This window comes from Lutra lutra, chromosome 6, assembly GCF_902655055.1.
Source record: "Lutra lutra chromosome 6, mLutLut1.2, whole genome shotgun sequence".
NCBI classification, from domain to species: Eukaryota; Metazoa; Chordata; class Mammalia; order Carnivora; family Mustelidae; genus Lutra; species Lutra lutra.
In genome coordinates, this window is record NC_062283.1 from 67,653,623 (window position 1) to 67,677,104 (window position 23,482).

At 42.2% G+C, this 23,482-nt stretch overlaps 1 protein-coding gene across 3 annotated transcripts in view; it reads right to left on the minus strand.

The window, feature by feature from the left end:
* ZFAND3 (zinc finger AN1-type containing 3) overlaps positions 1–21,825 on the minus strand; it is a 350,329-nt gene extending 328,504 nt beyond the window's left edge. For 2 of the 3 annotated variants that reach the window (XM_047735019.1, XM_047735016.1), the window contains exon 1: positions 21,617–21,825. In XM_047735019.1, coding sequence (XP_047590975.1) covers positions 21,617–21,687 — 71 coding nt within the window. In that variant the 5' untranslated portion in view covers positions 21,688–21,825. The remainder of the gene's footprint in view (positions 1–21,616) is intronic. The other variant, XM_047735018.1, reaches the window with a different exon arrangement.
* Between the last annotated feature and the right edge of the window lie 1,657 nt (positions 21,826–23,482).

Consider the following 23,482-nt stretch of genomic DNA (forward strand, 5'->3'; position numbering starts at 1 on the left):
AGGTTGAGATCTTAGGTCATGGGATGTGTCTGCTTGTCCCTCTCCCCTTTCTGCCCACCTCCCCACACCCACTTACATATGCATGTGCATGCTCACTCAGGAGAGCATGCTCTCTCATAAATAAATCCTAAAAAAATAATAATAATAAAAGAATTACACTTAAAATAGCATCAAAACAAAATAGTTGTAAACAACACAAGTACCAGACTTGTACAAGAATACTGTAACACGGGGCGCCTGGGTGGCTCAGTGGGTTAAGCCGCTGCCTTCGGCTCAGGTCATGATCTCAGAGTCCTGGGATCGAGCCCCGCATCGGGCTCTCTGCTCGGCAGGGAGCCTGCTTCCTCCTCTCTCTCTGCCTGCCTCTCTGCCTGCTTGTGATCTCTCTGTCAAATAAATAAATAAAATCTTTAAAAAAAAAAAAAAAGAATACTGTAACACATTGTTGAAAAAAACTGAAGGCATAGACAAATAGGAAGATATGCCAATGTTTAAGGATGGAAAGACTAAATGTTAAACAGGGCAACACTCCACAATTAACCTACAGATGCAATGCAATCCCGTATCAAACTCCTAGCGGGCTTCTTTGTAGAAACTGACAAGCTGACCCTAAAAGTCATATTGAAATGTAAAGGACATAAAATAGCCAAAACGATCTTGATAAAGAGGAACTAAATTGGAGGACTCACACTTTCTAATTTCAATACTTACTACAAAATGAGTCCTCATATGCACAGCATAAAGACAGGCATTATAGATCAACAGAATAAAATTTCGGAGTACAGAAATAAACATATTTACACTTAACTGATTTTTCAACAAGGATGCCTAGATAATTCATTGGGGGAAAGAGTAGTTTTTTCAACAAATGGTGGGGGGACAACTAAATATCCACAGGCAAAAGAATGAGTTGGAAACCCATCTCACACCATATGCAAAATTAACTCAAAATGAATCAACAATTTAAATATAAGTTAAAAGCTAAAACTATAAGGCCATTAAGGAAAGAAACAGGTATAAATCTTCATGATCTTGGATTAGACAACAATTTCTTAGCTATGACACCAAAAAGCATAAGCAACCAAAACAAAGTAAACTTCCTAAAAATTAAAAACTTTTGTACTTCAAAGGACACTATTCCAAAAAAACATGAAAAAAACCTACGGAATGGGAAAAAGTATTTGCAAATCATCTAAGAAGGGACTAAATATCCAGAATACATACATAGAAAAAACTTTTACAACTCAACCATAAGAGGACATATAACCTAACTTTAAAATTGACAAATGATTTGAACAGTCATTCTTCCGAAGAATATGCCAAATGACCAACAGGCACATGAAAAAATGCTCAACATCATTAATATCATCAAATGCAAATCAAAACCATCATGTGATACCATTTCACACCCACTAAGATGGCTATAATCAAAAAGATGAATAATAACAAACACTGGGCAAGGATGCCAAGAAACTGGAACCCTCAAACATTCCTGGTGGAAATGTAAAATGGTGCAGCTGCTCTGGTAGTTACTCAAAAAGTTAAACATATGACCCAGCAATCCCCCTCCTACCCAAGAGAACTGAAAACATGTATGCAAACAAAAATTTGTACACATATGTTCAGTGTTATTCATAATAGCCAAAAAGTGGAAACCCAAATGTGCATCAACTGATGAACGGATAAACAAAATATGATATAATCATACAATGGAATATTATTCAGCCATAAAAAGAAATGAAATACTAACCTATGTAACACCATGGATGAACCTTGAAAACATTATGCTAAGTGAAAGAAAAGACATAAAGGCCATATATTTGATGATTCTATTTATGTGAAATGTTCAGAATTGGCAAATCAATAAAAACAAAGTAGATCTGTGGTTGCCAGAGGGCAAGAGAAATGTGAAGTGACTGCTAATGGGTGCAAGATTTCTTTTTGCGGTGAAAATTTTGCAGATTTAGATGGTAGTAAGAGTTGCACAATTTTCTGAGTATACTAAAAATCACTAAACTGTAAATTTTAAAAGAATGAATTTTATGGCGTGTGAACTGTGTCACAATTTTTTAAAAAACAAAACAAAAAAAACTGAAGAACAAAGCAATTGAAACTTACTTTCTTCATTTAACAATGTTGTAGTTAAGGCCATATCCAAAAATTTTCAATCCCAAGGTTTCAACTAAACAAACAGCAGTACCACTGAAAAAAAAATGCACCTAATTCTGAGCCAGGAACCCAGGCACCAACTTTCTTTTTTTTTTTTTTTTTTTAAATTAAAGATTTTTATTTTATTTATTTGACAGACAGAGATCACAAGTAGGCAGAGAGGCAGGCAGAGAGAGAGAGAGAGAGGAAAGCAGGCTCCCCGCTGAGCAGAGAGCCCGATGCGGGACTCGATCCCAGGACCCTGAGATCATGACCTGAGCCAAAGGCAGCGGCTTAACCCCCAGGCACCAACTTTCTAATCTTTCTGGATTAAGAAAGAGCAAGCTGTCCTTGTTCATAGATTCAGCCACTGCGCACACTGCAGCCCCCGGCCTTCCTATCGGTCTCCACGCTGTAAAACACCGAGGAGTCAAAACAGCATCAACCTCACCCTTCTGGTCTGGGATATTCTAAAATGAATCAATAGCAAGCTGCCAGTATACTTAAGACTATTAAACTGTACTGATATATCTTAAACAAGTTTAAAATGTGTATTTTATATATTTATCATTAACACATATTTAACATTAACATATTTACCATTAACACAATGGTGTACACAACTGTACTTTAATAAGAGCTCATCTATAAATTCAAATGATCCAACTACCTCCCATTTGACTGATTCCCTTTTACCCCATCCTAAACTATATCCCCTTGAAAAAAGAGTAGGGGAGGATAGGAGGAAGAATATTTAGTGTCTTTGCAGTGACACAGACATACTTCAGAAAAACACCACACTCAACTGGAAAAACTTTGGAAAAGATATCTGAGTATTTACAGGAATGAAAAGTCCAGACTAAATAAAGGGATTTATCTTCATAGAAATACAAAAGCTTACACAAGATGATTAAATTTATAATATTAAGTAAAATACCAAGACAAATCAGGTAAGTGGAATCCTCTGTACCAGAACCTACAGACTCTAAAGACAAAATAGCTCTTCAAACTTAAATTGGTAGTTTTAAGTCTAATACAAAATCTTAAATAATTAGTACTGGAAAAGAATCAACAGAAACCAAAATTATAAATGGATTCAAGAAAAGTTTCTTAATTCCTGATTACTGGACCCTTGGATCATTAACAGAAGTTAATTTCTTGTACTCATGAAATGTAATTGTGATTTTTCACAAAAGGTATTTTAGTACCATGCTGAGCCAGAACACTGCTGAGAAGTACATGTCTAAAAAAGCATTATTTAAATTCTCCTGGGGCACCTGCATGGCTCAGTCGGTTAAGCGTCTGCCTTTGGCTCAGGTCATGATCCCAGGATCCCGGGATCCCGGGATCCCGGGATCAACCACCACGTTGTGCTCCCTGCTCAGCAAGGAGCCTGATTCTCCCTCTCCCTCTGCTGCTCCCTCTTGTGTTCTCTCCCTCCCTCTCTCTGTCAAATAAATAAAGAAAATCTTTTACAAATAAATAAATAAATTCTTATAGCACTTCTAAGCAGCAGAGAAATCCTAATCATTATCTTACTTGACCATTCTTTGCAGCATGACCCTACTTGTGACTTCCTCACTAACGTACCCCATCTTGGTTTTGGTGACCCTACCCTTACCTAATTTCTCTTATCTCTGTCCATCCATCTCCATCTCAAACTCCTCTTATTCTGTGTTTATCAGGGTTCCATCTTCAGCTATCTTCTCACTCATACAACTGGATCTCAAAATGAAAGTTACACATATGGGTAGTTAGCCAATGGACAAAGAAAAAAAAAAGCAAGAATAAATTGCCCAGATGACACCCTGCATACACTAAATTGGAGCTGGGGGAAGCAGCACTAATGTGTTTTTTAGAAAAGGTTACCAGAGTGATTCTGAGAACTCCATCTCCACACCAGAGGGAACCACTGGTCTAACAACACTTTCTATGTGATCCTACCTGCTCCACTGGCTTCAGCTATAACCTCTGCAATTATGTCACCCTAAATGGTGTAGCTAAGTCTTACCCTCCCTCCTAACCTTCAGACACCTAAGTTAATCTACAGTTAGATGATCCATTAGCCCTACAATTCAACATACCTGACACCATTTATATAGCACAGTAATAACAATAACCACAACCATCAAGAAGTGACTAGAAAACCTGGTAAAACTGAATTTAGTATATGTACCTATTGGACTACTGTGCTGCCATTTTAAAAAAGAAGATAGAGTGCAGCCACTCTGGAAGACAGTATGGAGGTTCCTTAAAAGGTTAAAAATCGAAAAGAGGGGCGCCTGGGTGGCTCAGTGGGTTAAAGCCTCTGCCTTCGGCTCAGGTCATGATCCCAGGGTTCTGGGATCGAGCCTCGCATAGGGCTCTCTGCTCCGCAGGGAGCCTGCTTCCTCCTCTCTCTCTCTGCCTGCCTCTCTGCCTACTTGTGATCTCTGTCAAAATAAATAAATAAAATATTTTTTAAAAAAATCGAAAAGAAAAAGTTAAAAATCAAACTACCCTACAATCCAGCAATTGCACTACTAGGTATTTACCCAAAGGATACACACACGTGATTCGAAGGGGTACACGCACCCCAATGTTTACAGCAACAATGTCCACAATAGCCAAAATATGGAAAGAACCCAGATGTCCAGCAACAGATGAATGGATAAACATGTGTGTATTGGGGCGCCTGGGTGGCTCTGTGAGTTAAAGCCTCTGCCTTCAGCTCAGGTCATGGTCCCGGGGTCCTGGGATCGAGTCCCACATCAGGCTCTCTGCAAAGCAGAGAGCCTGCTTCCCCCTTCCTCTCTCTCCGCCAGCCTCTTTGCCTACTTGGGATCTCTTGTCTGTCAAATAAATAAATAAAATAAAATAAAAAGAAGATGTGGTATATTAATGGGATATTACTCAGCCATCAAAAAGAATGAAATCTTGCCATTTGCAACAACACAGATGGAACTAGAGGGTATTATGCTAAGCAGAGTAAGTCAGAGAAAAGCAATTATCGTATGATTCCACTCATACGTATAATTTAAGAACCAAAATGAATGAACACGGGGAAGAGAAAGAAAAATAAGATGAAAACTGAGAGGGAAACAAACCATAAGAGACTCTTAGGAAAACTAGGAAATAAACTAAGGGATCCTGGAGGGGAGATGGGGGAGATGGGGTGAGTGGGGGATGGACAGTAAGGAGGGCACTTGATGGAATGAGCAGTGGGTGTTATACGCAATTGATGAATCACTAAATTCTACCTCTGAAACTAGTAATACACTGTATGTTAATTAAATTGAATTTAAATAAAATAGAAAGTAGAAATATATATATGTTAACTTGACAAGAACTCTAAAATATAGTTAAAAAAAACGAAGGTACAAAATACGGTGTAGTGTGCTATACTTGTATTAGAAAAAACAATAAACGTGGTATATGCACAGGAAACTTCTGGAAGTGTACTCAAGAAACTTAGTTTCTTAGTTTCTTAGTTTCTTACTCAAGAAACTTCTCACTAGATGAACTCTGGGTATGGTGTAGAAGGGAGACAGCACTTTCACCATGTTGTTTGGATTTTCCATCATATGAACGTATTCCTTTTGTAATTTAAAAAAAAAGGAATTAAAAGACACTCGTATGCTATCTGCAAAAGGACTTGTATCCAGAATATATAAAAAACTCCTACAAATGGGGCGCCTGGGTGGCTCAGTGGGTTGGGCCGCTGCCTTCGGCTCAGGTCATGATCTCAGGGTCCTGGGATCGAGTCCCACATCGGGCTCTCTGCTCAGCAGGAAGTCTGCTTCCCTCTCTCTCTCTCTCTCTCTCTCTGCCTGCCTCTCCATCTACTTGTGATCTCTCTCTGTCAAATAAATAAATAAAATCTTAAAAAAAATTTTTTTTTTAAATAAAAAATAAAAAATAAAAAACTCCTACAAATGAATTAAAAAAAAAAAAGACAACAGGAAAAAAAACGAAGGTCTGAATAAAAACCTCACAACAGGGGCGCCTAGGTGGCTCAGTGGGTTAAAGCCTCTGCCTTCGACTCAGGTCATGATCCCAGGGTCCTGGGATGGAGCTCAACATTGGGCTCTCTGCTCAGCAGGGAGCCTGCTTCCTCCTCTCTCTGACTGCCTCTCTGCCTACTTGTAATCTCTGTCTGTCAAATAAATAAATAAAATCTTTAAAAAAAAAAAAAAAAAAAACCTCACAACAAAGTTTAGCCAAACCGCCAACAAAGTTGCTCAACTTCATTAGTCATCAAGGAAATGCAAATTAAAACCACAGTGCACACACAACTAAAATGAAAGACAGTATCAAGTACTGACAAAGATGTGGAATAACCAGAACTCATATACTGGGTAGGAGTGTAAACTGATAAAACCACTCTAGACACTGGCAAAACTACTGAATCTAAACATATATACTACACACACACACACACACACACACACACACACACACACTCTTTATAACTCAACAATTCTACCACTGGGTATATACCCAAAGAGAAATGAGTGCTTATGTCCACCAAAAGACACATGCAAAAATGTTCATAGCCACATTATTCATAATATCCCCAAACCAAAAAGGTCCAAAAAGTAGAATGGATAAATTACGCTATCATATGATGGCATACCACAGACCAATGAAAAATCATTACCTCTCTATGTAGAGAATCTCACTCTATATAGATGAAATCTACATTCATCTATGTAGATGAATCTCATAGCCATAATGCTGAGGGGAAAAAGTCACACATAAAAGAGAACTACTCTGTAATTCCCATTACATAAAATTAAAAAGCAGGCAAACTAATCTATGGTGATAAAGGTCAGAAATGGTTGGGGGTATTACCTGGGATAGGAAATAAGGAGACTCCTGCTGGGATACTGGAAATATACTGTTGGTCAATCTGGGTAGGTGGTGGTTATATACTTACATACACGTGAAAAGAACCATCAAGTTGTACATAAAAATTCATAAAAATAAGAGAATGGGAATACAAGTCAAAGACTGGGAGAACATTTCTCCAAAAGGCATATCTGATGATAAGACTGTTATCCAATATACACAAAGAACTCTTAAAACACAGTAAGAGGGGGGCGCCTGGGTGGCTCAGTGGGTTAAGCCGCTGCCTTCGGCTCAGGTCATGATCCCAGGTCCTGGGTTCGAGCCCCGCATCGGGCTTTCTGCTCAGCAGGGAGCCTGCTTCCTCCTCTCTCTCTGCCTGCCTCTCTGCTTACTTGTGATTTCTCTCTGTCAAATAAATAAAAAAAAAAAAAAAAAACACAGTAAGAGGGGCGCCTGGGTAGCTCAGTGGGTTTAGCCTCTGCCTTTGGCTCAGGTCATGATCTCAGGGTCCTGCAATGGAGCCCCACATCAGGCTCTCTGCTCAGCGGGGAGCCTGCTTCCTCCTCTCTCTCTGCTTGCCTCTCTGCCTACTTGTGAACTCTGTCAAATAACTAAATAAAATCTTAAAAAAAAAAAAATTAAAAAAAAAAAAAACACAGTAAGAATACAAACCCAATTAAAAAACAGCCAAAAGACCTGGACACCTCACCAAAGATGTACAGATGGCAGATAATCATCTGAAAAGATGCTCAACATCATGTATCACTAAGAAATTGCAAATTAAAATGAAATACCACTACATATATATTAGAATGGCCAAAATTCAAAACACTGACAACACCAAATGCTGGTCAGCATCTGGAAGAACAGAAACACTCATTCGCTGTTGCTGGTGGGAACGCAAAATGGTACAATCACTTTGGAGAACAGTTTGGCAGTTTCTTACAAAACTAAACACACACTCATCATAATCCAGCAATCACATTCCTTGGTATTTACCAAGCTGAAAACCACGTCCACACAAATACCTGAATACGAAGTTAAGAGCAGCTTTATTCATAACTGCCAAATTTTGGAAGCAATCAAAATATCCTTCCGTAGGTGAATGAATAAATAAACTGTGGCACGACCAAATAATGGAATATTATTTGGTGCTAAAAAGAAGTGAACTATCAGGCCATGAAGTCATGGAGTAAACTGAAATGTGTATTACTAAGTGAAAGAAGCCAATCTGAAAAAGCTACATACTGTAGGACTCCAACCATATGACATTCTGGAAAAGGCAAAACTATGGAGACAGTAAAAATATCAGTTATTGCTCGGGGGTGGGGATATGAATAGGCATAGCCCAGAGAATTTTTAGGACAGTGAAACCATTCTGTATGATACTATGATGATAAATATGTCATCGTACATTTGTCAAAACTCACAAAATGCACAGGAGTGAACTCTAATGTAAACTATGGACTTCCTGAGTGTCAATGAGGGTTCATGGACAATTAAAAGTACCATTCTCATGGGGGATGCTGACAGTAAGGGGGGCAAAGGAGGGGGTGACAGGATTTAGGGGAACTCTCTGTACCTCCTATTCACTTTTGCTTTGAATCTAAAATTGCTCTAAAAAGTATTTTTAACTCATCGAAGTATACACTTGAGTGCAATAAACTAAAGTGATTCAATAAAAAAGCAGAAAAAGATTTCAGAAGAAAAAAAATCTGGGACACCTTCGGCTCAGGCCATGATCCCAGAGTCCTGGGATCAAGCCCCTCATCTGGCTCCCTGCTCAGCAGGGAACCTTGCTTCTCCCTCTCCCTATGCCTGCTGCTCCCCCTACTTGTGGTGCTCTCTGACAAATAAATAACATTTTTTTTTTTAAAAAGAAGAGGAAAAAGAATTTAAGGTAATGTGTGGCATTAGAAGTCAGGATAGCAATTACCCTTGAGCAGAAGGAGCCAGTGACTGGAGAAGATATAAGGGAGCCTCTTGGGGGTAAGAATGCTATTTCTTGATATAGGTGCTGGTTACCGTAGGTATATTCACTTTGTGAAAATTCATTTCACTATATACTTTAGATGTATGCATTTTCACTATACATATTATACTTGAATTAAAAAGTTTACATTTAAAAAGGGTATAATAAAAGTACATTGACATGCCATCTGATTCACCAAATAATATGTTCTGTCTAAAACTAATCTTCTCGGGGCACCTGGGTGGCTCAGTGGGTTAAAGCCTCTGCCTTCAACTCAGGTCATGATCCCAGGGTTCTGGGATGGAGCCCCGAATCAGGCTCTCTGCTGAGCAGAGAGCCTACTTCCCCCTCTCTCTCTGTCTGTCTCTGGGCCTACTTGTGATCTCTGTCAAAATAAATAAGATCTTTAAAAAATAAAAATAAAAATAAAATAAAACTAATCTTCTCTTCCCCACAAGTCACTCATCTTCCAAACAGAATCACTTCAACTTAAGAAATTCCAAAGTATAAACTTTTTTATAGCAAATAAAACTGCACATCACTGACAAATGGCATTAATCACTGTATCTACTATTTCACTTTCAATTTAGGAATAAATGCATTCACAAACCACCTTTCAAATCCCTAGCCAGCTTCTAAGTAGAACTTCCATAGCCACCATATATGACTGACACCATCTTTCACCCAGTTGCACATGTCAGAAATCTTGCTGCCTCTCTTCTCCTTCCCACCTTCCCATCCCCCATCCAATCTGTCTCTGCTCTTATATTCAAGCCCTCTCTTCAGACCTCACTGACTCAGTGCTATCAAAGGACTGAAATGTTTGTGTCCCCCCAAAATTCACATGTTGAATCCTAATGCCCAATGTGATAGTGTTTGGAGTTGAGACCTTTGGGAAGTGATTAGACCATGAGGGCACTCATCAATGGGATTAGTGCCCTTATAAAAGAGGCTGGAGAGGGACGCCTGGGTGGCTCAGTTGGTTGAGCAGCTGCCTTCGGCTCAGGTCATGATCCCGGAGTCCTGGGATCGAGTCCCACATCGGGCTCCTTGCTCAGCGGGGAGCCTGCTTCTCCCTCTGCCTCTGCCTGCCACTCTGTCTGCCTGTGCTCGCTCTCTCTCCCTCTCTCTGACAAATAAATAAATAAAATCTTTAAAAAAAAAAAAAAAAAGAGGCTGGAGAGATCCCATATCCCTTCCACCACATGAGGTTACAGTGAGAACATAGCATCATCACTGAGGAAGCAGACTCTCACCAGACTCATGGATTCCGCCAGTGCCTTTATCTAGGATTTCCAGCCTCCAGAACTATAAGAAATAAATTTTTGCTGTTTATAAGCCACCCAGTCTGTGGTATTTTGTTATAACAGCCTGAATGGACTAGAATACCCAGATTTCAGCCTATATTCATTCTTAGCTTTCCTACTAGAGCATTCACTCAGTTTCTTCACCTTGAGTCCACAAACCCCACAGTCTACAGGCAGAAGTATTTTTAGATGTAAGTGGTTTCCTTCATAATCATTGGTGTTTTATTTTATGCATCATTCCTGAGAAGTGGTTCACGGTCTTCATCAAACTGTCACACAGATCCATGGCTCGAAAAGGTTTAAATGATCTAACTGGATTCTGCTTCCATGCTTATAACTCAGCAATTCTCCTCCACTCTGCTGCCAGTTATTTTTTGAAACATATACCATCTGTCATCCATCTTTAAAATCCTTAAATGGTCCCAAATGCTTCCAGGATAAAATCTAAACCCAACAGCATGGCAATCAAGTTGCTCATAACTGACCCCCGCTCATCTCCTCAGCTTCATCTTGCCCCTACACTGCTGCTAATACACTGAGCTGTATCTGCAATTCTCCAAATTCACCATGCCTTCTCACTCCTCTCTGCCTCTATCTGCACAAGCTCAAGAGCACCGTCTCCTCAGAGAAGCCCTCCGGGCCATCCTTCACTCCCAGTCTCTCAGTAAGCTGTCCTGTCTGTGCTGACATATTCTGTGACGATCCCCCCCAAAGCACTTTCCTCATGGTGTTTGATCTGTTTATTGGTCTGCCTCCCCTTCTAGACTGTAAGCTTTCCTAGGGAAGAAGCCAGAGTAGGGTATCATGCCTAGCAGAGATCAAGACCACAAGAGAGTTCTCAACAAATGCTTATTGAACAAGATACTGTCTTTGGAAAAAGCCAAACTGGACAAAGGCTGGTCAGAAACCTCATCAACTAACTAGGTGGCACTGACCTGGAGACTACCATTAGTGCAAATTGCCCAGCTGAGGTAAGACAGTTCTGCATCTATTAATCTACCACCAAAGTTCCTCATTCAAGGCTGGGAAGTTGGCCTTTAATAAATGTAACTACCATGGTCAGGCACTGAACCAAAGGCTTGACAGGCATTAGAGCTCACTAAACCTCAAAGCAATTCTAAAATATTCTATTTTATTATTATTTTAAAGATAAAGATGCAGAGAGGTAAACTATCCAAAGTCAAGCACAAAGTTTCAAAGTAAGTTTTTAAACTCAGGATTCCAATTCCAAAGCCCATGCATAGACACTGAACTCAGCTGGTTTTCTGTGGCTAAGAGGTCAGCATGCCCTTGGGAAGAGCCTAGATTGGATGTAAGGGACTTTTCATTAACCCCTCAGCAAATGAGAAAGGGCTTATTCCCCAGGCAGCACTACTATTAAATTCTTTAACATTTAATGTAACCTCCCCTGTACTAGTTGCAAAATCTTTCAAAAGAGAAAGGCTTATGAGAGTTGTTTTTCCAAGAACAGCAAGTAAAGCTAGAGAACAGCAAGTAAAAATGGGTGAAACTTTGCTGAACTCCCCCACGAGACTCAGGGATTGAAAAGGAAAAAAGAAAAATCCATCTCACAGAATGGAGTTGGTTGTGGCAATACCAATAAAAGACAGAAGGTAGATTAAGTCTCCATCCACAGCCTGCTACAAAGAGACACCATGAAGCACCATCTTTTACCTGGCTGAAAAGGTATCTTTGAGCTTAGAAAAAGAAAGAACCCATAGGGTTGTTAACAGATGGAACACCAATTTGCTGAAAGCTGCTGCATTTCCACTAAACTTTAGCTTGGAATGTGCACCACAGCTCCTATTCTATGATCTTTAGCACTTCCCTGCAAGACCCCAGGGGACTCACACCCTGTACTTCAAGGGAAGACAGCATGTTTTCTTTAATCCCACCCACCACCTGTTCACATTAGTTTCTCTAGCCCTTACAAATGTAGCTACCTCTCATATTTTGATTAGAAAGCGGTGACCACAAAGCATCTTCATTCCTAATTACCACAGCTCCACTTCAATCAAAATTCCCCATCTTCATCCCTCGCACAACCCAGTCTTCTTTCTTGACCACCTTCTGTGCCCTTCCTCTTCCAACTCACCCCCAGATCTAGTTGATACAGACCTGTCCGGTGACTTTTATTGCACCCCACATTTAAACACAAAACCAGCACAGCCCATTCTTCCTAGTCCCTAATTCTAACCAAATATTAGTGAAAACTATTCAGGTAAACCCAGGGTGCTTTCAACTAAGAAATCACAATACCTATCTAGTCACTAGACAGTTTAAAACCAAGGGTAACAAAACGGGAGTGTTTAGGGACACACTTCCACAGAACAGGTTTTACTGTGGCTATCATTTTCTAAACTAATCCACACAGATACTGAGATTATAAACCTGTAGAGACACCCAAGTATACACCATACAATCTCCATACTTTTACTCAAGATTTATCTTTTATCATTTAAGTCACGGCAACTGTTCCTTGATTAGATTGTACCTAATATGCACTGAAGAAAAAAGATTAGCCTTCCAAATAAAATGCATAGTTTGAGGACCTCTCACTGGCAGTGGGAGGAGTGGGAGTGTGACATGGATGACAAGGAGAGAGCCCCCAAGCAACAAATGAAACAAAATTCCCCTAAGCGAACATTTCTATAGATCAACATCAAGAACACTCCTTTATTTTTAAAGGTGAGTAGCACAGCTCTGTTATATTAAGAGAAAGACAAACTACGTAAAACCATCTAAAGTCATATACTGTGAAGATTTTATGTACACATGCAAAGTTTCATATGCAAACACACAGACTTGAAAAACCTGGTTTTCTGGATTTCAGTGGCAACTGAAGAAGAAAACGAATAATACCATCCATGCCTCCCCAAGCGCAAAAACCTAGAAATCACAAATCTTGAACAACTCACACTGAAATATATCATACCTTCTCCCACCTCCAGTTTATTTTTTATTATATTTTGCTGGTTAATATACTTCTGGACAGTTTCAAAATGATTTTATTAATCTATTTTGTATCCCATTCATTACATTAAAAAAAATTCTTTCCGGCAGTAACTTGCCACCACATCTATTCACATATGGCACCCTAGAAAGGATTGAAAATTGAAAAACAATGACCTGAAATAGGCAGACTCTGAAAGCACAGACATGCTCAGAAAAGCCCTCCACCCAATCTATGTTCTCCAAATTCCTGCCCCCACTCTTCCAGCTAGCTACCATAATTACAGAACCTCACACTGTGTTCAGAAATTCTACCAACATAAGGATGCAAGAGAAAATAAAATGCCTGGCACAAGAAACTGACTGTGGGAAGCCTATCTGTGATACTTTTGAATGGTCAGAATACTTCTCCTTCCAGAAGTGTAGCTGACAGTCTGATTATTTTATATAAATGCACTTCAACTTACCAGTGCATAAAAGTCCAAGAAATAGATAAGACATCAACAGCTGTTACTCCACACCATTCCACTTTAGCAGAAAGAAATGAGAAAAGGCACTCCCCAAAAGGTCCCAAGTACATCACCACCCTCAGTCTTTGCCAGGTCACTGATGAGACAGCACTGAGGCTAAATAGAGCCTGTCTGCAAATCAGAAACATCAAATGCTGTAGTGTGGTCTGCTCTCATCCCTCCCACCAACCACCCACAGCCAGGATGATAGCAAGCTGCCAGGACATTCTTCTGCTCTAATCACACCTGCCTACGATACAGGACATCTGGTACAGCTGAATGAACAGATGCAATTAGCTAGTACTGCACCTTCTTCCTACTGTAGTCTTCCTTCCTCTGGTCAACAGCTGCAGCCACAACTCCAGATGTCCAGCACTGTTTGCAGCTATGTCCCCTGGCCTCGAGGATGACATGGCATTTTCATACAACTTGTATCATTCCCTCAGCCTGGAGCATCACAGTGCTTCTGCCCACTGGATATTTCAAGTCATTCCACCTTCTTCTGTACCTGGGAACTTCAATTTACCAGAAAATCCAATGCACTTATCCCCAATCACATATCAAAAGCTAGGATATCAGATTTACATTTGTAAAAACAATTATTCCTTCACAAAAGTCATAGTCCAAAGGTGAAAACCTTCAAAAATTCTCTCACTATAGAGAAAATTAGTCCAATACCTCCCTGTATAGGCCTCTGAGGTTGCCAGTTTAAGAGCACTAAGAAAAGAGCAAAGATGATTGACTTAAAAGCTAACAAGAAAAAAAAAAAAAGTTCAGGGGCGCCTGGGTGGCTCAGTGGGTTAGGCCGCTGCCTTCGGCTCAGGTCATGATCTCAGGGTCCTGGGATCGAGTCCCGCATCGGGCTCTCTGCTCAGCGGGAAGCCTGCTCCCCTCTCTCTTTCTCTCTCTGCCTGCCTCTCCGTCTACTTGTGATCTCTCTCTGTCAAATAAATAAATAAAATCTTTAAAAAAAAAAAATAAAAAAAAAAAAGTTCAAATTATGGACTAACTTGTACTAACATTTTAATTCCCACAACTGATTAAAGGAACACTTACCAGTAATCTGAATTAACAATAGCATTTCTTCCCCCAATGGAAATAAAATGTTAGAACTGGAAAGAAACTTAGAGCTAAATTAGCAAGTCCCTCATTTTCAAAAGACAAGGAAATGGGGGTCTGAAAAACGCACAAAAAAATAGGCTTGCATGTCAATTACATCTCAACAAAACTGAAGAAAGGGAAAAAAAAGGCTTGTAAATCCTGGTTGTCTATCAAGTCAATGTTCCAGAACAGCACTGTCCAAAAGAACTTTCTGGAAGGATGAAGTCTTCTATATCGGTGTTCCCCAATAGAGTAGCTACTGAGCTAGTGAGTACTTAAAATATAGCTAGTATAACTGAAGAACTGAATTTTTTATTTTACTTAACTTTAATTACTATGAATTATAGTTGCTATATGTAGCCAGAGGCTACCATAATGCCCAGAACAATTCTAGAATATGTTCTTAGATTCTGGTTTTTAAAACAAAGTTGCTTAAACTCTCTTCTGCATTTAACACATACAGTAAATTTATTTTCTATGTCCGAAATACCTCAGTCAGCAACCTAATCTGGTGATATAGGGCCCTAGTCCAGAGCAGCATCAGCCTGTTTCTCAAAGCCCCTAGCAGAACTGAGTAACAATTGTGTCATCCATCCAAATGGAATGAAGTCGCTCTTTTACAAACTCCTCTAATACAAGTTCCACACACCCAACAAGCCTGAATCTGGACAATTTTTCAAGTGGCCTATTAAAATTATACAAGTGTTGGGTTGTGACCAGTCACTTCCTACATGGCTTTGTTGAGATTTCTTCAAAAAGAAAAAAAAGAATTTTTAACCTCAATCTTTATGATGATTATAGGATTCTGAAACTTTAAAAAGATTTTATTTATTTATTTGACAGAGATCACAAGTAGGCAGAGAGACAGGCAGAGAGAGAGGGCAAAGCAGGCTCCCTGTGGAGCAGAAAACCAGATGTGGGGCACGATCCCAGGACACTGGGATCATGTCCTGAGCCGAAGACTGAGGCTTTAACCCACTGAGCCACCCAGGCGCCCCAAATTCTGAAATTCTGTATCAGTTTGCAAATACACAACCTCTTTATGATCTAATAAAAATCCAAATTATTAGTTCTCACAGCGGCTTAACCCACTGAGCCACCCAGGCGCCCTAGCCAAAACTTTTCAGTATGACTTAAAAGTAGTGAGTTCTCTTTTTTAGGCAGGACGACAGTATATGGGAGGAAAGGATAATACTAAAAGATCTCTATGTCCTATGAGCTAACAGGATCTAACTCTAAAAAGCTGTTGCCTCAAAACTGTAAACAGAGGCCATGTTTTCTTTAAGATTAAAAAAAAAATTCACATCAAAGAGACAAATTTTATGTTTTCTGAATATCCAAATGTAATCAGGAAAACAGGGCAAGTAGATACACCTACCAACCCTGAATACTTCATTACATCATGTCACATCTTCAGGTGTGTACAATACTCAAGTATACAAAGTAAAACTGCACAAATGAGGGGGCCTGGGTGGCTCAGTGGGTTAAGCCGCTGCCTTCGGCTCAGGTCATGATCTCAGGGTCCTGGGATCAAGTCCCGCATCGGGTTCTCTGCTCGGCAGAGATCCTGCTTCCCTCTCTCTCTCTCTCTGCCTGCCTCTCCATCTACTTCTGATCTCTCTCTGTCAAATAAATAAATAAAATCTTTAAAAAAAAAAACTGCACAAATGAGCTGTTTTCTTTTTAAGAGAATGTTTAAGGGGACTTTATAATGAAGGGATAATTAGTGACATCACTGAAATAAACATTCTACTGATTAACTAGTAATTCATGCTGTGTTCACTTGAACTTGAAAGCCCAGGTTAAGCTGGTTGAAGTGTGGCAACATGTTCTAATTAGGAGGCTGAGACTGAAGAATCCAGGTCCACACTCTGTTCTGAGCTAAACACTAGCCAGATGACTCACAGAGTGACAGAAACAGAATTCTACATCAACTCCCAAGGCATGGGCTCAGAGGAAGAAATATGAAGGGGGAAAAAAAAACAGATTCTATATAAGCTAACTAGTTAAATAATTGTTGTTTTTTTAATTTTATTTATTTGACAGAAACCACAAGCAGGCAGAGAGGCAGGCAGAGAGAGAGAGAGAGAGTAGGAAGCAGGCTCCCCACTGAGCAGAGAGCCCAACACGGGGCTCGATTCCAGGACCCCAAGATCATGACCGGAGCCAAAAGCAGAGGCTTAACCCACTGAGCCACCCAGGCACCCCAAGCTAACTAGTTAATACCTTGTGATTCCCAAAAGTAAAATGGAATAAAACAAATCATCTTATATTTTCAATCAACTTTCTCCTAGTAACCTCTTCAGGAATGGAATACAATCTGTGAAATGACTCTTGATCTCTGCGTAACCCCATTTTATTTAAAATACATTATCTAGCAGATCTGGTGAATAAAACACTGCAACAGATAAATTCCATATTTAAATACTCCATTATTCCCTAAATATAAGACTGAACATTTATGTATACTGTACTTCAAAATTATTTATGAAAGACATAGTACTCTCCAAATTTTCCATATTACATTACAATAGATTGTCTCCAATTGTAAAAGCAAAATATCAACTGGATTTTTATACTTAATACGTAAAAATTAGGGGGGAAAAAAAGTCCATCCTTCCCTGTCCTTATTATCCTTTTTTATTACCCTGCAATATACTTAGTATATTAGTGTCTTAGTCTTCTTCCTCTTTTTAGAATATTGCCTGCTCTTTCAACAACTTTTGAAAATACCTATGAATTTACATGTGTCAGTACATTTTAAATGTCTAAACAATTTAAAATGTAGCTTCCACTAATAACACTTATATCTGTATAGTTTCACAGTGCTTTTGTGTATGAGTACATTCCAACTAAAAAATATATTTCAGAGTTGACTAAATACAAACTAACATGTTTTTCACATGACTACAAAATGCCTAAAAATGAGCCAAGAATATACTCACATTTCACTAAAAGTTTTAAGTACATAACTCAGAGAAAAAACTATGATCATTAACTCTAAAAGCACTGTATACACCATGCAAACACCTTCCAACTTTTATAAAAAGAGGTAAATCTTCAATAATTTCCAAGACAGCTTGGAAATCTCTCCCAGTGGAGAGATGGTCTCTATAAAATACTAACTTAATTACCGGGGCGCCTGGGTGGCTCAGTGGGTTAAGCCTCTGCCTTCAGCTCAGGTCATGGTCTCAGGGTCGTGGGATAGAGGCCCGCATCTGGTTCTCTGCTCAGCAGGGAGCCTGCTTCCCCGCACCCCCCGCCTACTTATGATCTGTCAAATTAATAAAATCTTTAAAAAAAAAAAAAAAAAAAAACAACTTGGGGCGCCTGGGTGGCTCAGTGGGTTAAGCCGCTGCCTTCGGCTCAGGTCATGATCTCAGGGTCCTGGGATCGAGTCCCACATCGGGCTCTCTGCTCAGCAAGAAGCCTGCTTCCCTCTCTCTCTCTCTGCCTGCCTCTCCGTCTACTTGTGATCTCTGTCAAATAAATAAATAAAATCTTTAAAAAATATATAAAAAAATAAAAAATAAAAAAAATAACTTAATTACCTGCACACAATTACACAATATAAACCAAGAGGAGGAAAAGTAGAAACTTTACTTGTTCAAGCACTCAACACACCTACCTGTCATTCCACTTTCTAATTGCATTCCCACAAGACCTCACAGCTCTCCTATCTAACCAAGCCCTACTGAATGGTGCCCCAACTGAACAGTTAAGTCCAGCCACCTAATTCACTACAGAAAAGAGCAATCCTAAGGAACAGCCTGTAGTCTACTGGCACCAGAACATTCTGAGAGGTTCCTGTGCAAAGGACTGGGTGTAGGCCATGGCTAGCGGACTTCGTAAACCTATGGCTTCCACAGAATGCAATGCTGACTGAACTTCGCAGATAACACACTCACCTTCATTTTCATCAAAGGAAAAGGCAAAAGATACCTCCTGAATGGCTTTCACAGCTACCTACTTCTCTCCATTCTCCCTGGCTACCACACACAATCATCCCTACTCTGGGTTACTCCTCCTGACAAGACTTCTGTACCTCTGGCAACATCCCACGAACAAAAATACATCACATTCATACACACAATCATACCCACACACCCAGGCCACTCTCAACATCATCCAATCTTTCACATTAAAGAAAATCACGTCACTCAAGGTTCTTTCACAGTTCCTTAATGTACTCAAGATAAAAGTCCTAGGCATTATCTATAGAGTCCTGTATCACCAATTAGTCTCACCATCTCTAGTGGATCCCCCCTCACAGTCTACCAATCAACCCCAATGAACTTTTGGTTCCTCAAATGTGGAGTGCTCTCCCTCACATCCAGGCCTTCTCCCATGCTATTCCCTGCACCTGAAATAAACGCCTCTATCTCCATGCTCTTACCCTTCCCTACAGGATTAGGCGGTGTCACTCCCTTCAGGCTACCTTCCATTATCCCCACCTCAAGAAGGGTAAGTACCCCTCCCATCGCACCCTATACCAATCCTAACATACTTTATTCTATCCCTTTACTTCAGTATGCCCTCTGCCCCCAGAGGATGGAGCCAGTGCCCCCTTGTCCACCATTATATCAGAGACACTCAATTATCTGTTGAATGTAATCAAGTTTAATGAACATAGTATGAATGCGACCCATACAGTAAGGGACACATGTTTTTTCAAAGCCAGTTGTGATGAAACTAGGCACCCATATCACTACACTTTGGTATCAAATGCAAACTACACAGCTACCTACAAACTCCTTCAGAAAGGTTTAAAGCATTCATTACACATTAAAAAAGAACGCTTTTCAACATAAAAATATTAGTTTTGTGCTCACAACTGCTGTTAGGCAAACTGCAGTTCATAAAAAGGGCCAAACTAAAAGTATCAAAAAAGCAGGCCTGATTGCTTATAGGTCAGATATGTTATCAGTTTAACCACTCCTCCCTGCAACTATCAAACTTTCTTGGCATTATTCAGAACTCTGCTGGCTAAAAGTAAAAGGATATTCCATTTCCTTAGTTTCTACATCTTGCTTTGAGTCTTTCAATAAGGGTTCCACTCATGATAATGGTCCCAAGGACATAAACATGTTGCCAGGAAACAAGCCTCTGATACATCCTGGGCATTAGTTGCCATTGGCAGCTACTTTCTTTGAGCCAATGTCTTAGGAGTTACAATCAGAGGCTTGTGACACCAGATTTTTCCAAGGCAGCAGATTGATGTCATAAACGTGATGGTAGTAAGCGCTCTCAAGAGCTCCCCAGCTCCACCCTAAACTCCCTGTAAGCAAGGGGCAAGTTATCCACCCTCTTAAGCCTCAACTTCCGCATCTATAAAGAGATAATGGCTCTACATCCTAAAATTTCTGGGAATTAGATGGCCTATGAAAGCCCTTAGCAGACAACCCAATTATTAGGAAGACTATAAAACCTAAAATATTTTCACATCTTCAGAACTTTTGGTAATATCATAACTTATCTTTGACTAATATCTTTCCACCAGGAATTTTTTAAGAAAGGCAAAGATGAGAAAATGAGAATCTCTTTGTTGCAAACTTTGAATCTGACAAATTCCACAGAAAACTACATTAAGATCCACTTTCTAATCTTTCTCTGCACTCCCCAAAATCAGACGTAATCTGTACCTCAAACATTCCTAACATCTGGGAGGTAGAAAAAATAAAATACTTAAATACACCTTCCCAAGACGTTCTCACCAGAAATACAAACATTTCCTTACTGCCTCTATACACCTTGAAATATACTAGGTCCTAGGAAAATTTTTAAAAAGAAGAAAAAGGGCTCAATCACAAAAACCCTTCAGTCTCCAGTTTCCTTACAATACAATTAGAATCATAAGGTAGGACGAAGGCACCTGTTAGGTAAGAGGGGTGGTAATTCACCAAACTCGAAGCGTTACAAGGAGAATTTAAAATCTAACTATATGGAAGAGTTGATTTCCCACCTCATATTTTTTCACCCTAACACAGGATGGCCAAATAATAATGCAGTCTGGCCAATGTGAATATTTTTATCATTTAAAAAAAGGAGGGGGGAGAGAAAGGAATTTGAACCAATTGAGCAAACTGGCTCTCACGTTCCCAAGCCAGGCTGACTTGAGTTTTATCTTTTTTTTAAGTCAAGAAAATTTTACAGATCTTCTGAAGCGTGTTTTAAATAAAGGTGAGACCTCCACAGTCTTTTAACTTTACCCCAGCCTGGATTTCGGGCTGAATTTTTAAAAATGGGTGACGTGTGAACAGCTTCCTAAAAGCAAATAGGGCACTGGGATATAATTTAGGAAGTGATGATGCAAGTCTCTGGGGGACGGGGAGCGCCGGGGGGCGGGGGGGGGAGCGGGGGGGGGTGAAAAAGTCAGAGGAAATACCCTTCTGGTGCCTGGGCACCAACTTATACCAAGCCGGGGAGAGAGGGCTGGCCTCCACAGGCCAAGGGAAAGGGGCACCCCAGCACCACCCGGAGGTGCCAACACCGCCCCCTCATCCCTCCCTGCTGCCCTGCCCCCCTCACCCGTAGCCAGGTTGGTCCCCGTCGGCCCAAACCTCAGGCTGGAGAGTCCCAGAGGGTGGCAGTGCACCCTGGGCAGGGCCTTCTCTGACCACCTCCAGCTCCCCACCCAGCGCCCCTCCCCGAGACGCGGCCCCTGCCAGCTCCCAGTAGGCCCGGCTAGGGCCCAGCCCCCAGGGTTCCGGCCTCCCGCGGCCCCGAGGCCTGTCCGGGCGGACCCCGCGCCCGCGCCCCGGGCCCCCGCCCCCGCCCCCACCCGGCCGGACACTTACCCCCAGAAGCCGCAGGGACAGCGAGGCGGCAGGCTGGGCGCTTTGCTGCGCTCGCTCCCGGCGTCTCCCATGGTGCTCGGCGGCGGCGAAGCTCCGCGGCGGCTGCGGTGGCGGCGGCTGGGCCTGGGCCCCGCTCGAAGGAAGCGGCGGCGGCGGCGACGACGGCGGCGTCGGGGGGCTCGGGGCGGGGGGAGGGGGAGGGAGCGGGAGCGCGGGCGGGCGCGAGTCCGGGGCTCCGAGCCGGGATTCCAGGCCGGTCAGCTGGAGGCGGGCCGCACCACTCAGCCTGCAGAGACGGGGGGGCCGGGGGAGGCGCGGAGAGGAGAGGGAGGGGAGCTGAGGAGGAGGGGCGTACGGGTGAACCGAGGACCGCGGGGAGGAAGGAAGACCCGGCGCCCTCGACAGCTCCCACCGCCGCTCGCAGCCAGAGCGATGTCCCGTGCGGCGGCGCTGGGACGGACCTGAGGCCCCCGCCGGCTCTGGCGTAGCAGCGGCCGCTGTGAAGCCTCGGGCCCCGCTCGCTCCGTCACTCTCCCCTCCCCCGGAGGCTGCGCTGACCGGACAATGGCCGCTCCGCCCCCTCCCCTCCTCAGACACCCCTTCTAAGGAGTCACAATGGTCTCGCCCGGGGGAGCCGCCGCCAAAGCCCAGCAGCTGATCAGCTGGGATCCGGGCGTGCCACTTTGTTCAGCGCCTCAAAGGAAGAGTACTGGGCTGTGGGCAGAGCCGAGAGCGTTGGGTTATCACTCAGCGACAGGCCTCTGAGGCTCTCGTATTCTTGGAACTTTTGAAATCTGAGGCAAACTTACCTCCCCCCGTCTGAAGAAGGGGAGCAGGCTTCTGAGTACTCTGGGGCGCGTTACCTCCCCCCAAATGCGAATGGTACGCCCCAAGCGGGAGGGGGAGGAGCAGAATAGTTGTTTAGGGTAAGTCGGGCCAGTCCCAGAGCGGCGGACGAGTGCTGCGCATGCGCCCCGAGACCCCGTAACCGGGTACTGGGAGGGGCTAGGAGGGAGTGCTTCCAAACCCGGAAGTGGGTCTCGCTTTACCCTGGGCTGCGGGGGTGGGGGGGGTCTTCATCTGCGGGGAGGTTCTGGAACTGGCTGCTGCGGGTTCTGGGCGATGCCGGAGACCATTTTTCCACTAACTGCCAATCCCCGAGAACTATCTTTTCTCAATCCCCCCACACCCGACCCAGCCTTCAAGTTCCATCCGGAGAACAGCTCTCCCCTTGGCAGAAACGAACTTGTGGGAAATGTCCCTCTCCACCCCCGCACCAGGAAGGGAGGGAGGGTAGTGTCTCAGTCAAGTTCCGCGCCCCTCCTCCCTCATAGGTGTTCCCCGCCTCAGAAGCAAGTGCACTCCGTATTACTCGGCTAGGAAAGCCTCTGTTTTTCTAGAGTGGACATGTTTGGTTTTTGAAAGGGAGCTATGGCCGAATCAGTGATGAAAATTGATGTAACCAAAGAAGTTTGAGCCACTAAATAAGCCTTTAACACTCCATGTTTTTGATCTTGAGCTCATTCTGAGTTCCAGCCAATCATGAGCGGAGTGCGATTGTTGGTGACAAATGTCACAGCGGAGGAAACTTGCACCATATCTTCTGAAGAGGTGACCCACAGCTGAGACCCTGTGGGCGAAATTCTAGGTCCCTGCCACTTGCAGGAAGACTTCCTGGTCCTTAGAAAAAGATGGGGCGCCTGGGTGGCTCAGTGGGTTAAGCCGCTGCCTTCTGCTCAGGTCATGATCCCAGGTCCTGGGTTCAAGCCCCACATAGGGCTTTCTGCTCGGCGGGGAGCCTGCTTCCTCCTCTCTCTCTGCCTGCCTCTCTGCCTACTTGTGATTTCTCTCTGTCAAATAAATAAA